Genomic DNA, 12,100 nt, shown 5'->3' on the forward strand with positions numbered 1-12,100 from the left:
AAGAATCAAAGCTGAATAGCAGCAGGCTTTCCCAGGCCCTCGAGAACATGATGTATGTATCTGTGAGCAATCTGTTGTAACTGCACAGCTAATGACTAGTATCACAAAGATAGATGCCAAACCAGGGCAGGGCCAGACTGCTGTGTTGAAAGAGGCATCATATAATTGATGTCACAATAAGCCATGACCTTTTCAGCATAATTCAAGATCTCACGATTATCTAAACAGGATTTGTATTTTCAAATCAGTTTTCTACTCATAATGAACGAAAGATTTCAGCCAGATCGCGCATGGATTGAGACGGATATGGAGGGGAAAAACTGTGGTCAGATATAGAACTGCCACGTGCCCCAGTAAACAGCAGAAATGAATCATCCCCTCTTGCTGTTAAATTCATGGTGAGCCCGATGGCTTGACCAACTACTTGGTGAGCCAAAACAAAGGTAGCACAGGCCATGTTTGGTCCACACGCCTCAATATGGGCGTCCCTGTTTCAGGGGGGCAATCTGTAACAGTGCATGTACTGTATGCAAACAGGATGCAGACATGTAGGGAGATGTTTAATTGACCTCGAAGGCGGTAAGGGGCATTTTGCTTACACTGTCACTCAGGTTGATGGAAGGGTAGGGCAGTGAGTTTAGTGGCTGACAACAGTGGTTTTAAAAACATATCAGGCCCAACCAGCCCCATACATGACAGACATCAGAGGAAGGGATGCTGCTCCCACGTGGCCAAGCTTGCCCCAACCTGATCTAGGTGGGTGTTATTCAGTTTGCTCTAAAGCAATAACTCAATCTCTCTTTTGAATACTGCTACAGCGGTTGGATTTTTACATTTCAACTTCTTATAAGCTCAGCCCCAAACTATAAAAAACTACATAAGTGTAGGCAGTAGGAAAGGGGTACGAGTTTCACATGAGGACTTCCTGATCTGATGTAAAAATAACTGCAGAGAAAAAGGGCCAGTTATCTGTTCATCTGCTCATATGTGTGAGATGTACTGTATGTTAAGAGTAGATGTTTGTGTCTATAGTGACATCTCCCATCAGAGCCACACAATAAAGAAAGGTTTTGTCATAGAGGTCAAATGTGCCTCCAAGACTGAGACTGGATCAAAACACTAATAGGTTTCTTTATGCTGCAGGGACAAGTGCCGCCCCCTGCTCAGCATCCTATTTGGACTATTCACTGCGCAGCTATTTACAGCCCTTTTTTTCATGTTGTGTATTTCCCACTGCTACCCTTGAAAATGTGCAGCCAAGTATCTCCGTGTTTGACCTGTCTCATAAGCGATTATTTCAAGAATCAAAGCTTTCAACACATGCAACCTTTTCAAAAGCATCTAAAGGCAACAGCACACATTGGCTGCTTTTGTTCAAGTGAATGCCTTCCATGGAATTGTTGAAAAGATGCAACTTTTGTCCAATGACATCTCCAACCATTCAGCATCTGTATTCTTCTGTGCTTATATAAAGACACAAGGCTACAATGCAGGGTTACTAATGTGAACAGGGTAAGAAAGAAGGAGAAGAAGGCGAAGCACTGACACATGTTGTTTAGAAAGGAAGACAGGATAGATTAAAAATAAGACTGGCATACCAGTGGCAAACACAATGAAGGATGTAGGGTATCTGAGTGTCTACAGGTTACATAATGAATGTTCATTTCCTCATTCCTAAAGAAGGCGTATACAAATGGATGTCAGGAGGCTTGCAGGAGCACACAATCATCAAAGAATTTGTCAAAATGAAATTTAAAAAAAAAAAAAACAGCCGAATAAGAGACAGGAAGAAAGACCTTGTCTCAACTGGATCCCAATCTTTGTTTACATTTCTACTGTAACCCCCCTTACTGAGCGCCTGCCCATTTCCACAATTCCTATGGCAGTACAACGATGTGACATCAGCTGCATGCTGCACACTGGGCGCTGGATGCGATTCAAATGCTAAGCAGTGCCTCAGTCTAAATGTGCATGTACTGCACACTCCTATTGGCACAGGTTCAAAGCTCAACACCAACTGGCTCTCTTTTCCTTTTCCCTCACACCCGTTCCCTTCCTGTGCCGTTTCTCCACAACTTGACAGGAACACTCTGATAGGGCTTTCCATGCTGCTGCCTTTGTTTTCCCAATATGAACAGGCCCCATTAACTTGTTTTCCTTTTGTTTAACACACCAATGCACCAGGGTTTCTGTAGGCATTGTACTAAAAACTCACTCAAACCCTTCCAGTGCTGATTCTTTTAATAACTGCTGACTCAAATTAGGAAACCCGATTGCTGATGATGCACTTAATAATGCTCGGTATTAAACTTTTTGATACTTTTATGGAATTGACCAAATAGCTTCAATACTACTGATTATTGTAATGGCTCGTAATTCAAGAACAAATTTAAACACTTAAAGAGTCAATCTAGAGTCTAATAAACTGTCTAATTAACTAATAACTAATGTCGTAAAATGGCTTTCTGTGGGGAAAAAAATGCGATTGTGTTAAAAGGGTTGAAAGAGACAAATTACACCTTTTGGTCAATTGGTTTGGACTGTCATGTTCTGACAGTGTTTTGAATGTGTGAAAATGCAAGGGAACTTGATGGTAAATCAAAGATCAGTTGTTTTTCATCGGTATTGAAAATGAGCCCTTCAGTACGGGTGACGACATCAAACATTTTTGAACTACACCAAGCTCAAGGCTTTATAACACTTTGTAGGAGTTGATGGACTTAAATCCAAGTAACTATAGAAGTACTTTTATCAATAGTGCTTGAAAAAAATAATGCAAAATTTTACATAGTTTTTCAGTGTTTCCTGATCAAAAGGTAAAAAATGAGGGGACCTGGGCATTAAAAAGGGAAATGAGCTATAACTTAGAGAAAATAATATAAATAATATCAAAATACATTCTTGTTGTATATTATTGTGTGACTATCAACAAGTGTTTGGTATAAGGTTTTCTTTAAACATCTAAAATACATTTCTCAGTAGATTTCACATCAATCTCAATTGGACTTGAATTTTTAAAAAATAAAAATTCACTGCAGTGAAAATACAGAAGTTCATATAACATGCAAAAACAACCCAGCCAGACCTATTCATAAAACACAAAGGCAGATCAAAAGGCTTTTATGAAAACTGCAGTGGAATATAAACCCAACAGGCACTTATCAGACAGCTGTATCAGCAGAAACCTGACGGGCAATCCCAATAAGTGTCGCTCCCTATTGGCTCTCATTCAGGCTATACTTCCTGTAGTCACTAACAGCCCCCTCCCCCCTGTTTGTGTGTGTGTGTGTGTGTGTGTGTGTGTGTGTGTGTGTGTGTGTGTGTGTGAATGCGTATGTGTTTGTGTGAGCAATTTAATGTTTAATGCCAACTGCCCTCCATTCACCCTGATCATGGTGAGTTTCATGAATTTTTAAAGACACCCTTACTTTACTGTCCATCTGGGCTCCATCTGCCCAGCTGCTGGTGTAAAGAGCAGACAGAGGCACAGGAGAGGAAACTTCAAAGGCTCTGCATGGCCTCCAGACCATTTCTGGCCTGAGGAGGATATTGTTTATAAAGGGGCATGTGGCGTTTGTACCACAATTCTGAAGGTATGATAGGCTAATTAAACAATATTGAGAGTGAGTGCTACTTTGGGGTTACAAGAGCAACTAACTACCAGTGTCTCTAGAGTATAGATTACACGATTGGTTGACTCACCTCCTAAAGGTGTGTTGGGCAGCGTAAGGTACAGTGAGGAGTCGGATTCTACGTATCTGAGGCAGTTCATCAAATTTCTAATTGTTTTAGAAAGACTACGTAAATGTTGGTACTGGTGACAAACACGTAAATCATTATTTAACCTAAATTATAAATATAGAAAAGTGACCAATAATCTTGCTATTAAATTAGAGGACACTTAGACAGCACCTCAGGGCCTGACCTGGGCTGATCATTAAGCTCAGATAACCTTTCAGTAGAGAGTAGACAGAGAGGAAGTGGAGGCCAGATGATCCACCAGGAATGCTGATTGGCTGATGTGTACCAGCCTGGGGCAAACCTCACCTAACTGTAGGATTTGTGAGACCGTTTACTCACCTACACGGCAAAACAAACATTGATGTATCCATACTTAATGTATTCATGAACTTTATTTTAATTTGAATAAAAACTAATTTTACCGTATTTTCATTAATTAATCCATTAGTACTTGTCATTGTGTTGCTGCAGTCCAGTCCCGCTGTTGTATTTTGCACATGTTCTTTTTTAAATGTTATTCTCCTCTGCCAACATTTTCTTTATTTCCCCACCCTAAACCCATTTTTACTGAAACTTTAATATTGCTTGAAAAAGTTAAGAAAAGGAGAGATGGAGACATTGTGCAACTACTATGACTTCAAATAAGAAAGACAAAGGACAGTTTTCAGTTGGAAGAGCTCTGACTGCTATCAACTGATAGAGGCACACAAGGTTTCTGCTGAGGATTTGGGGTTCCAAGTGGCCACATTATCACCCTCCCTCAGGCACATTCCAACAGCCTCCACCCACCTGCCCAAAATAAACTGTACAGCCTTAACTCTTTCCTCCCCACCAAGTGCCCTCCATAGCGCTCAACCTAAACATAAACTAATGTACTGGAAGTCGTGATCTTGAGCTTTAAGTTGTGTGCTTCCAGAATTTCAGCAATAAAATGCATTCAAATCACAAATAACACACTGCAGGCCTGATTACAATTATGACTGTAACAGTCCAGCCCAGCTTTTATGCCAATACCGATATCAGTATAAAGATTAAAAAATCTGATAATATGCTAGAATTAGAACGATGAACATTGCAAGAACTTCTGGGGTTTGCTGCTCCCAAGCTATGTTCCATGCCAAGCCAAAACAAACAAACAAACAAACAAACAAACAAAAAAAGACAGGCTTCCTCACTAAAAGAAAATAGCTAGACCACCTAAAAAGGTCAGTCCACCTTAAGTGAGCCTACATTGAAGTTGTTGCTGGATGCCTTCAGGGCTACTCCATTCACTTTCGGCAGTAGAAAACAAGGCTCAGTTCTTGAAGAGTTTCAGCATTGATAGCTCAGCCCGCAACACAATAGCATAGCACAGAAGCTAAAATAAGCTCATGATCTCACGCACGCTTGCTACACTACCAGAATCCCTGTTGTCTCCATAGTTGCTTTTCCCCAAATACACAGGCAGACCTGTTATGACACCATTTGCAATATAGCATGTTTATTGTACAGAGAAATTAAAAAAACAACTACTGTTGTCACATTTTCAGAATTTTGGCATCAACTCTTGGTCCTTGTGATAACCCTGTACTGAAAAAAAAACCCATCCCTGTACTACTGCCTCCTTTCACACGATGAGAAGAAACCACAAAATGTGGGTTTAGGCTAAAGAGAGAAGAAACTAAACAAAAATCACACACCAAACACAAATTAAGGCTTGAATGACTGAGTTTGATTTGCACGAGGTTATAATCATCCATCTTTACAATCACAGGCTGGTCACACTACAGTCACTGCTCATTGCCACAAAATCTTCACCATTATCGTCCAGAGTGAATATTACTGGGTTCCCAATATTGCAACTATTATGTATTAAGGAGGTGTGGAGACATGTCTGCCCAACAAAAAGTTGCCCCGTCTGTCTAGCATGACATATATGTGACAGTCGTTGCAAATACTATCGTGCAGTTTGGTCTTCTACCCTAATCTGTCTCCATAGTTAAAGGAGTGTGACTGTGTAGGCGTGGTACAGATTTTAAACAACAATGGATTGGGTAACACCATCTTTGCAGTCAAGATACTGGCTGTCTCGATTATATAACTGTCCATTGTACTTAATTCATGCTTACATGATTAACTGCTGACATGTTATGATAAAAACGCTCTGTATTTTCTACCTGATGTATGAAAAACACCAACTGTGAAGTGAGAGTATCAACTGAAGTCACACAGAGCTTAACAGAGGGAGTGGTGAACTATTTGGAGAACCAAAGCATACATTTTAAAGGAATTATGTTCCATATACTCTGTCATTACAAGGAATAGGCCTTAAATTACAGAATCTATGGTTGGGTTTATAAAATGAAACACATGTACCCAGCAAGCAATGTGTTTATTTGCATTCTGTATCACAAACATAGGGAAGACATTCATTCAAATTTACATGAAGGAAAAGATCCCAAACCAGCTATCGGTTCTAAAAGAGCTATCAAAGAGTTAAAAAATCAAGTTGCTGCTCAGACAAAACAAAAGCTACTGTTCTACCTATCAAGTATGATTTATGGTCTGTAATGTTTCTGCAGGCCATGAGTGTTTGCATTTCAATAGAGCCTTTCATCATATAATTTAAGGTACCTTTGCATTAGATGGTGGCTCAGTAGATGCATCACTTTAATCCGTGGTTTAGTCCCTAGCCTCTACACAGGAGCTGATGCAAGTGTTTCACTGATACATGAATTCTGGTAAGGATGATTGAAGAGAAACCTTTCCCAAAAGTACATTTTTGCCTTTCAAGTTCTCAAAAATAGGTGTCTTGAGTTCACAAAGACATTTTTCACAACTGTATCACTTCTTTGTGACTACAAAATGCAGAAAAAGCCAGTCATGTGTATTTAACTTGAAGCTAATGGCTCCCAATTGCAACCCAAAATAAACAACAGGAAAAATTGAGCATATGGCTGGATAAAGAAGACGTAAATCATACTGGAAAGTGCACTTGAGAGTTTATAAACAGACATTTTTGGACAATTTTTCTGTTCCTTGTAGCTGCTGACTATCAGGCACCATTAGCTTCAAGCTAGATATACATGGTTGGCTCTCACTTCCCCTGGTGACCATGTTGAAGTATCCTTGAGCAAGTTACTGAGACCCTAATGGCTCCTGATTGCCCCGCGATGGACTGGTGACCCGTTCAGGGTGAACCCGCCTCTCACCCAATGTCAGCTGGGCCCCACTGCCCCACCCCCTTAACAAAATGGATGGATGGATGTAATTTCAATGATGATCACTATGACATAATACGATATGACAATCACTAAATGTTCTGTTTAATGTCAGAAAAGGTAATACTAATATTCCATTACTTCGATATAGATGCTGGGTGTGACTGATAGAACTTTTCATCTACTGTGTTTAATGTGGCAAATAAATGTAATATTTATATACAATAATGTTTTCCTCATCAGTAGCACCCAGTAGGATTTTTCATCGTTCCTCAGTCTCTCTTTCAGTCAGCGAACAGAAGCCCTCCATCAAAATGTAGTGATGACAGACCTAAACCTCTTCACGTTAACAGTCCATCTTATTCCACTGGGGCCTCCCTCATAATATCCAGCCCACTTGCATGTTTACAGTAAACACCAGCATGGTAAAGCTGTTAAAAAATAATCCCCTACTATATCCTCTCATTGCTCTCAGCTTCTTCCCTTGCTTGCAGGCTGATTATTCAGGCGGAAACTCGTTTTTATTGTATACCACAGTAGTTAGCAAATGTTTGAGCTGACTGTGGATTTAACACATGTACTCTGCCAGAATGTCAGGTGTCAAAGACAAACATAAACGCTCTGGATTAAGGTTCATCAACATTTGCCCAGAGGCTGGTGTTAACTTCTCACCCTGGCTGGATAACTTCATGTGCAGCTGAGAAAGTGACATGCAGTTTCGATGTGAGGGTAAAAAGGTCAGATGTAGCCACTGATGTTTTAGGTATCTACTCCACATCAGCTAAGTGGGAGCTTTGATCTCCATTCCCTAATACAACCAACCCAAGTTAGTTTATGACAGTTTGAATATCTGAAAACGCTAGTTGACTAGATACTAATTCAATTTAGCAGACTGTCTTTTTCTGTATAATGTGTATAACCATGTATTTGATTCCAAACCAACGTTTCCACTCTGGTTGGGCCCGTGAAGAGGGATCTAAACAAATCCTACCTGTCTGAACTGCTCCTCGTAGGTCCATTCTCCATGGTCCTGGCCGCCCAGGTGACTGTGTGTGGCGTGTGGAGGCAGAATGGCTACACGAGGTTCTTGTTCAACATTGGGACGGACCTTCAGGAGCTGAGAGTGAGGGTGGAGCTGGCGGTGGGGCAGCAGGAGGATGCCTTTCCCAGGGACCACAGCATTGTGGCCTGTTGGCAGACCCTCCTCTGCCAAATCATCATCAAAGTCTTCGTCCATCTCACCTTCAAAGTCCTCCTCATCCCATTTCTGTTTGCTGTGGGTGTTAAAAACAATATTTTCCTTTTAAAAGTAGACATCAATGAAGATGAAAGTATTTACAACGAATTTGGTTCTTACATCTGCTCCTCCTCATCTGACCCCATCATATCTTTGTATTGCTCCTCTCCTTCCTCATTGTCATCATCTTCACCATCCTCCACACCACCGCTGCTGCGCTCTGACATCGGGCTGTCTGACACCCGCTGCAACCCAGCCGCCGCAGCACGCATGGCAGCCAGTGCTGCCATCTGGGCCTGCTCGGCCTCCGGGGCTGGGCTGCCCATTGGCTCATCCCCTCCTCCTGCTCCACCTGAGCGGACCTGAGTGTGTTGTGCGGCGGCTTGCTGCTGCAGTTGCTGCTCCATCAGCAGCTTGGCCCTCTGCTGCCTGTGCAGGTTCTCCATGACAGCCTGCAACTTCATCTCTAGGGAAAGCGGCACAGTGTTGAGCTGCCTTCCTTACCCTCCCTCCCCCACTGAGGGAGCACCAGTCGGGGGTCAGTCGAGGGATGATTGTTGATCCTTCTGCCCAGGGAGTGCAATTGCAAATTGCACATGTGATGAAATAACTAGGAGCTAGTTGGAGGTTGTGGACTATGGATATGTAGAAATGATGGTCCTTGAGGAGAAGTGGAAGAAGGTGGAGAAAGAGAAGGGGGGTTGCTAAAGAGTCTGCGACATGTAGTCAGAGGTCTGGTTCTTGACAGAAGCCTCTTTCGTGTCTTGACTTTTCAGAGCAGTGTCGCAGCGTTCAGTGAGGCACAAACAGTGGAAGTGAAGGTGGGAGTGCAAGTGTGCATTGACACACTACAAAAACCTGTGGGTGAGAAAGAAAACCAGTTTTACTTCCCCTGTCTGTGTTAACATCACCCCCCGTGGTTGAAGGGCAAAAGCTTTTTTATTGTGGCAGCACCAAAACTGGTTCACAACTTTCCTGAGAGCAGCAGTAAATACTTATGTTCTGATTTAAAAACCAAAAGCTTCTCCTGAATTCCCAACTGACCCGATAACACCAGTTATACGATTAAAATCATAGTTTTTGTTTTTGCTTTTGCATTGGCTCAGCCTCCCTGTTACCACCATTTGTCCTTCAGAGTTAAAAAAAAAAAAAAGTTTTCCAAAAAGCAGAACCACTCATCAACTCAAACCAAGGATTAAGAAAATGAGGGAGAAGGTCTAATTTCACACAGAAATGCAAGTTTCAGTTTGGATCAACATAAAGCATCAGCACAGTCCCTGAGTTCATGTCCATTGTGCAACATGTGCAGGACTACTGCCACATACCAGACCAGACTCATACAGAACTTAACCTAAACAAGAGGAAGTGAAATCTCAGAGAGAACAGTTTATCAGTTTATTTACCTGGTTGGCTCTAGGCCTAGATACATTTCAACCCAACAGAAAAATAGAGCAATGTCAGTAAACATTGTAAAAAGATAGTTAAAACAAACAATTAACATTCAGCTCTATTTATTCAGGAATGACGTGTTTCTCTACAAATTAAAATGTGACAGCATGGAGTTTACAGCTTCTGTAGGCAGGTATGCAAAGTAGTCTTCTATGTATCCTGCTGACTCTTCATTTATTCGTTTATGAGGTGAAATTCTAAAAGAGTCTTGGTTTGGTGAAACCGTTATTCAGATCAGTCAGAAAGGGAAAAATTAATCTGAGCCAACTGCACGTGGGGATGTTTTTTTTTAGTGCAGGTGCCGGACATGCACAAGTACAAGTCATGACAGGAGGTTGTACTGACTGTATACCACCAGGCTCAGCTACAGTGACTAAAACACAAACACACACCTGCACTGACTGTGGACTTTTACTGTGAGCACACTCTAAATGAAAGCAAGAATAATGAATCCAAGTACAGATTAATCCACACTACTAACACAATCAACTACACTAGTGTGTTTTTTTTTTCCAAGTCTGCTGAAACAAAACAGCAGTGATACATTGCAGATCTACAAAAACCTCCCACTTCTCCATCATCTTTCAAAGGTGATGACCTCAGAGACACTTGAGATTAGCCAATGCTCAATCACAAGGATATTATTTTCTAATCTAATCTACATAAATATGAAGGAAACAATGTTATATAATCTTCTCAGAATAACAGTTGTCTGTTTTAGTCAATATTCCTTCTTAACAGAAAGATCCTTTTCTGGTAAATGTGCAGCATGAGAAAGTGAAAGGGCTAAAGCGAAAAGTTTTTTTCTTTTTAAAATCCCAGATCAGGTGGATCAGTTGATAAAAGCAATCATTCTGATGACTTGCTGATGAGTAGGGACCTAATACATAATTTATGATCAAAATCTTGATTTCCTTCTCTAAAATAAAAAAAAAAAATAGAGCTGCAGAGCTCATATAATACCTGTGTGCTCATGGTGAAGAGTCGCAGTTCTCTGACAGCTGTATTTTTTCCATGAAAAAAAAAAAATCAGAAATAAGAAATCAATAACACCACACTGCCCATCTGTGTCTGTCAGTTGGCTTCCTGACTCCACACTCGAGTCATGTCCACACACTCGGAGATCACCTTTATGCTGATTTAATGACACATTATGGTCAGAAAAGTGGACAGTCATCAGAGAACAGTCCCTTGGTTGTATCCTTGGGTATATACAAGCAATCTATATACAATATTGCTGTATAGACACCTCATCTACAAGAAGAACATTTTTTTGATGGTGCCTGATGGTTTCAGAAAAACATCAAATGGCAAACCAACATGGTTAGCACATAACGAATAAAACAGCTGCACAACAAAGCCTGAGCACACTCCCTGTCTACCTGGCTCATAAACAGTCGATCATATCCTTTAATAATGGTGCGTGACATGAGTGGCACGGAAAGAGACACCCATTTGACAGGTGAATCATCATCAACGTGACACTTTCCCTGTTGCAACTGTTGCAGATTTGTAGTGAGTACTGTCTTCCAAAACGGTTACAAATCATCGGTGAAAACTATGGATTTTTTTTGGGATGACGTTCAAACACCCTGGTTTGGACACATGAATGTTGAAATTGATGGAAACATCCAAGGTTTGAGTTGTAATGAACAATGCTGTTTAGGCTTGCAGGAGTGAGTCACAGCTACTGGTGAGTCAGGGACACACGTGATACTCCAAATAGCATTGAGAGAGCAGAGAGAACATTTCTGCAAAAAAATTTTTTTTTTAAAAGTGACGCCAGCTTACCACTGAGGCCAGTTGTTCTTTGAAAACTAAATAATAAAAAAAGGTGGGCATATTTTACGTTTTAAACTGTATTTTCTTGGGAGAGTCAGGAGTGCAGTCCCCTTGGGTAACTACCCACTTGAAGTACACAAAAAAACATTCCTCAGAGTAACACAGTAACACTCAGATAATTACAGTGCTGGCATGTTGTGCACACAAGAGAAGAATGAACAGTGTATTACTTTTGGTCTCTCCATCATCCATGAAATGTTATTTTACCTTTCACAGCAAAGGAATCTGTTTTTTCATATTTTGTGTTTCGACAGTCGTGAATCCATGAAGACAAGAGCAACATCAAGAAGAATCCAGATAGTCGCACTTTACTGGAGGTACACACTGAGATCTAGACTAAGTCTAGAGATCTTGGAAACTAGACTACCTACCACTCAGCCATTACTCATCTACAAGATCAACTGGCTTTACATAAGATCACACATTTCAAATTTGTAAGAAATTATGACACAAGTGACGCATTGCATGAGTAAATGTACATTAACAATGCAATCAATGATTTGTTCCACTGCACTCGTTTCCAGGGGGATCAGCTTACGCAGGTTACACAACAGGTTCTGCTGTTGCTGCAACACATTTGAAAACAGAAAATGTGTGAGAAACAAAAGCCGAAGTGCCTCTTTTAAAGGAT

At 40.9% G+C, this 12,100-nt stretch overlaps 1 protein-coding gene across 3 annotated transcripts in view; it reads right to left on the bottom strand.

Annotated features, from left to right (window-relative positions):
* The window catches only part of arid3a (AT-rich interactive domain 3A), a 44,214-nt gene that overhangs the window by 18,898 nt on the left and 13,216 nt on the right, over positions 1-12,100 (bottom strand). For all 3 annotated transcript variants that reach the window (XM_086223749.1, XM_086223747.1, XM_086223748.1), the window contains exons 2-3: positions 8,299-9,036; positions 7,933-8,215 (exon numbers count right to left, since the gene is read on the bottom strand). In XM_086223749.1, the coding sequence (XP_086079875.1) occupies positions 7,933-8,215; positions 8,299-8,642 (627 nt within the window). In that variant the 5' untranslated portion in view covers positions 8,643-9,036. The remainder of the gene's footprint in view (positions 1-7,932; positions 8,216-8,298; positions 9,037-12,100) is intronic.

This window comes from Aulostomus chinensis, chromosome 14 (genome assembly GCF_037954235.1).
Source record: "Aulostomus chinensis isolate RoL2024-O1b breed Wild chromosome 14, RoL_Achi_v1.0, whole genome shotgun sequence".
In the NCBI taxonomy this organism is placed as follows: domain Eukaryota; kingdom Metazoa; phylum Chordata; class Actinopteri; order Syngnathiformes; family Aulostomidae; genus Aulostomus; species Aulostomus chinensis.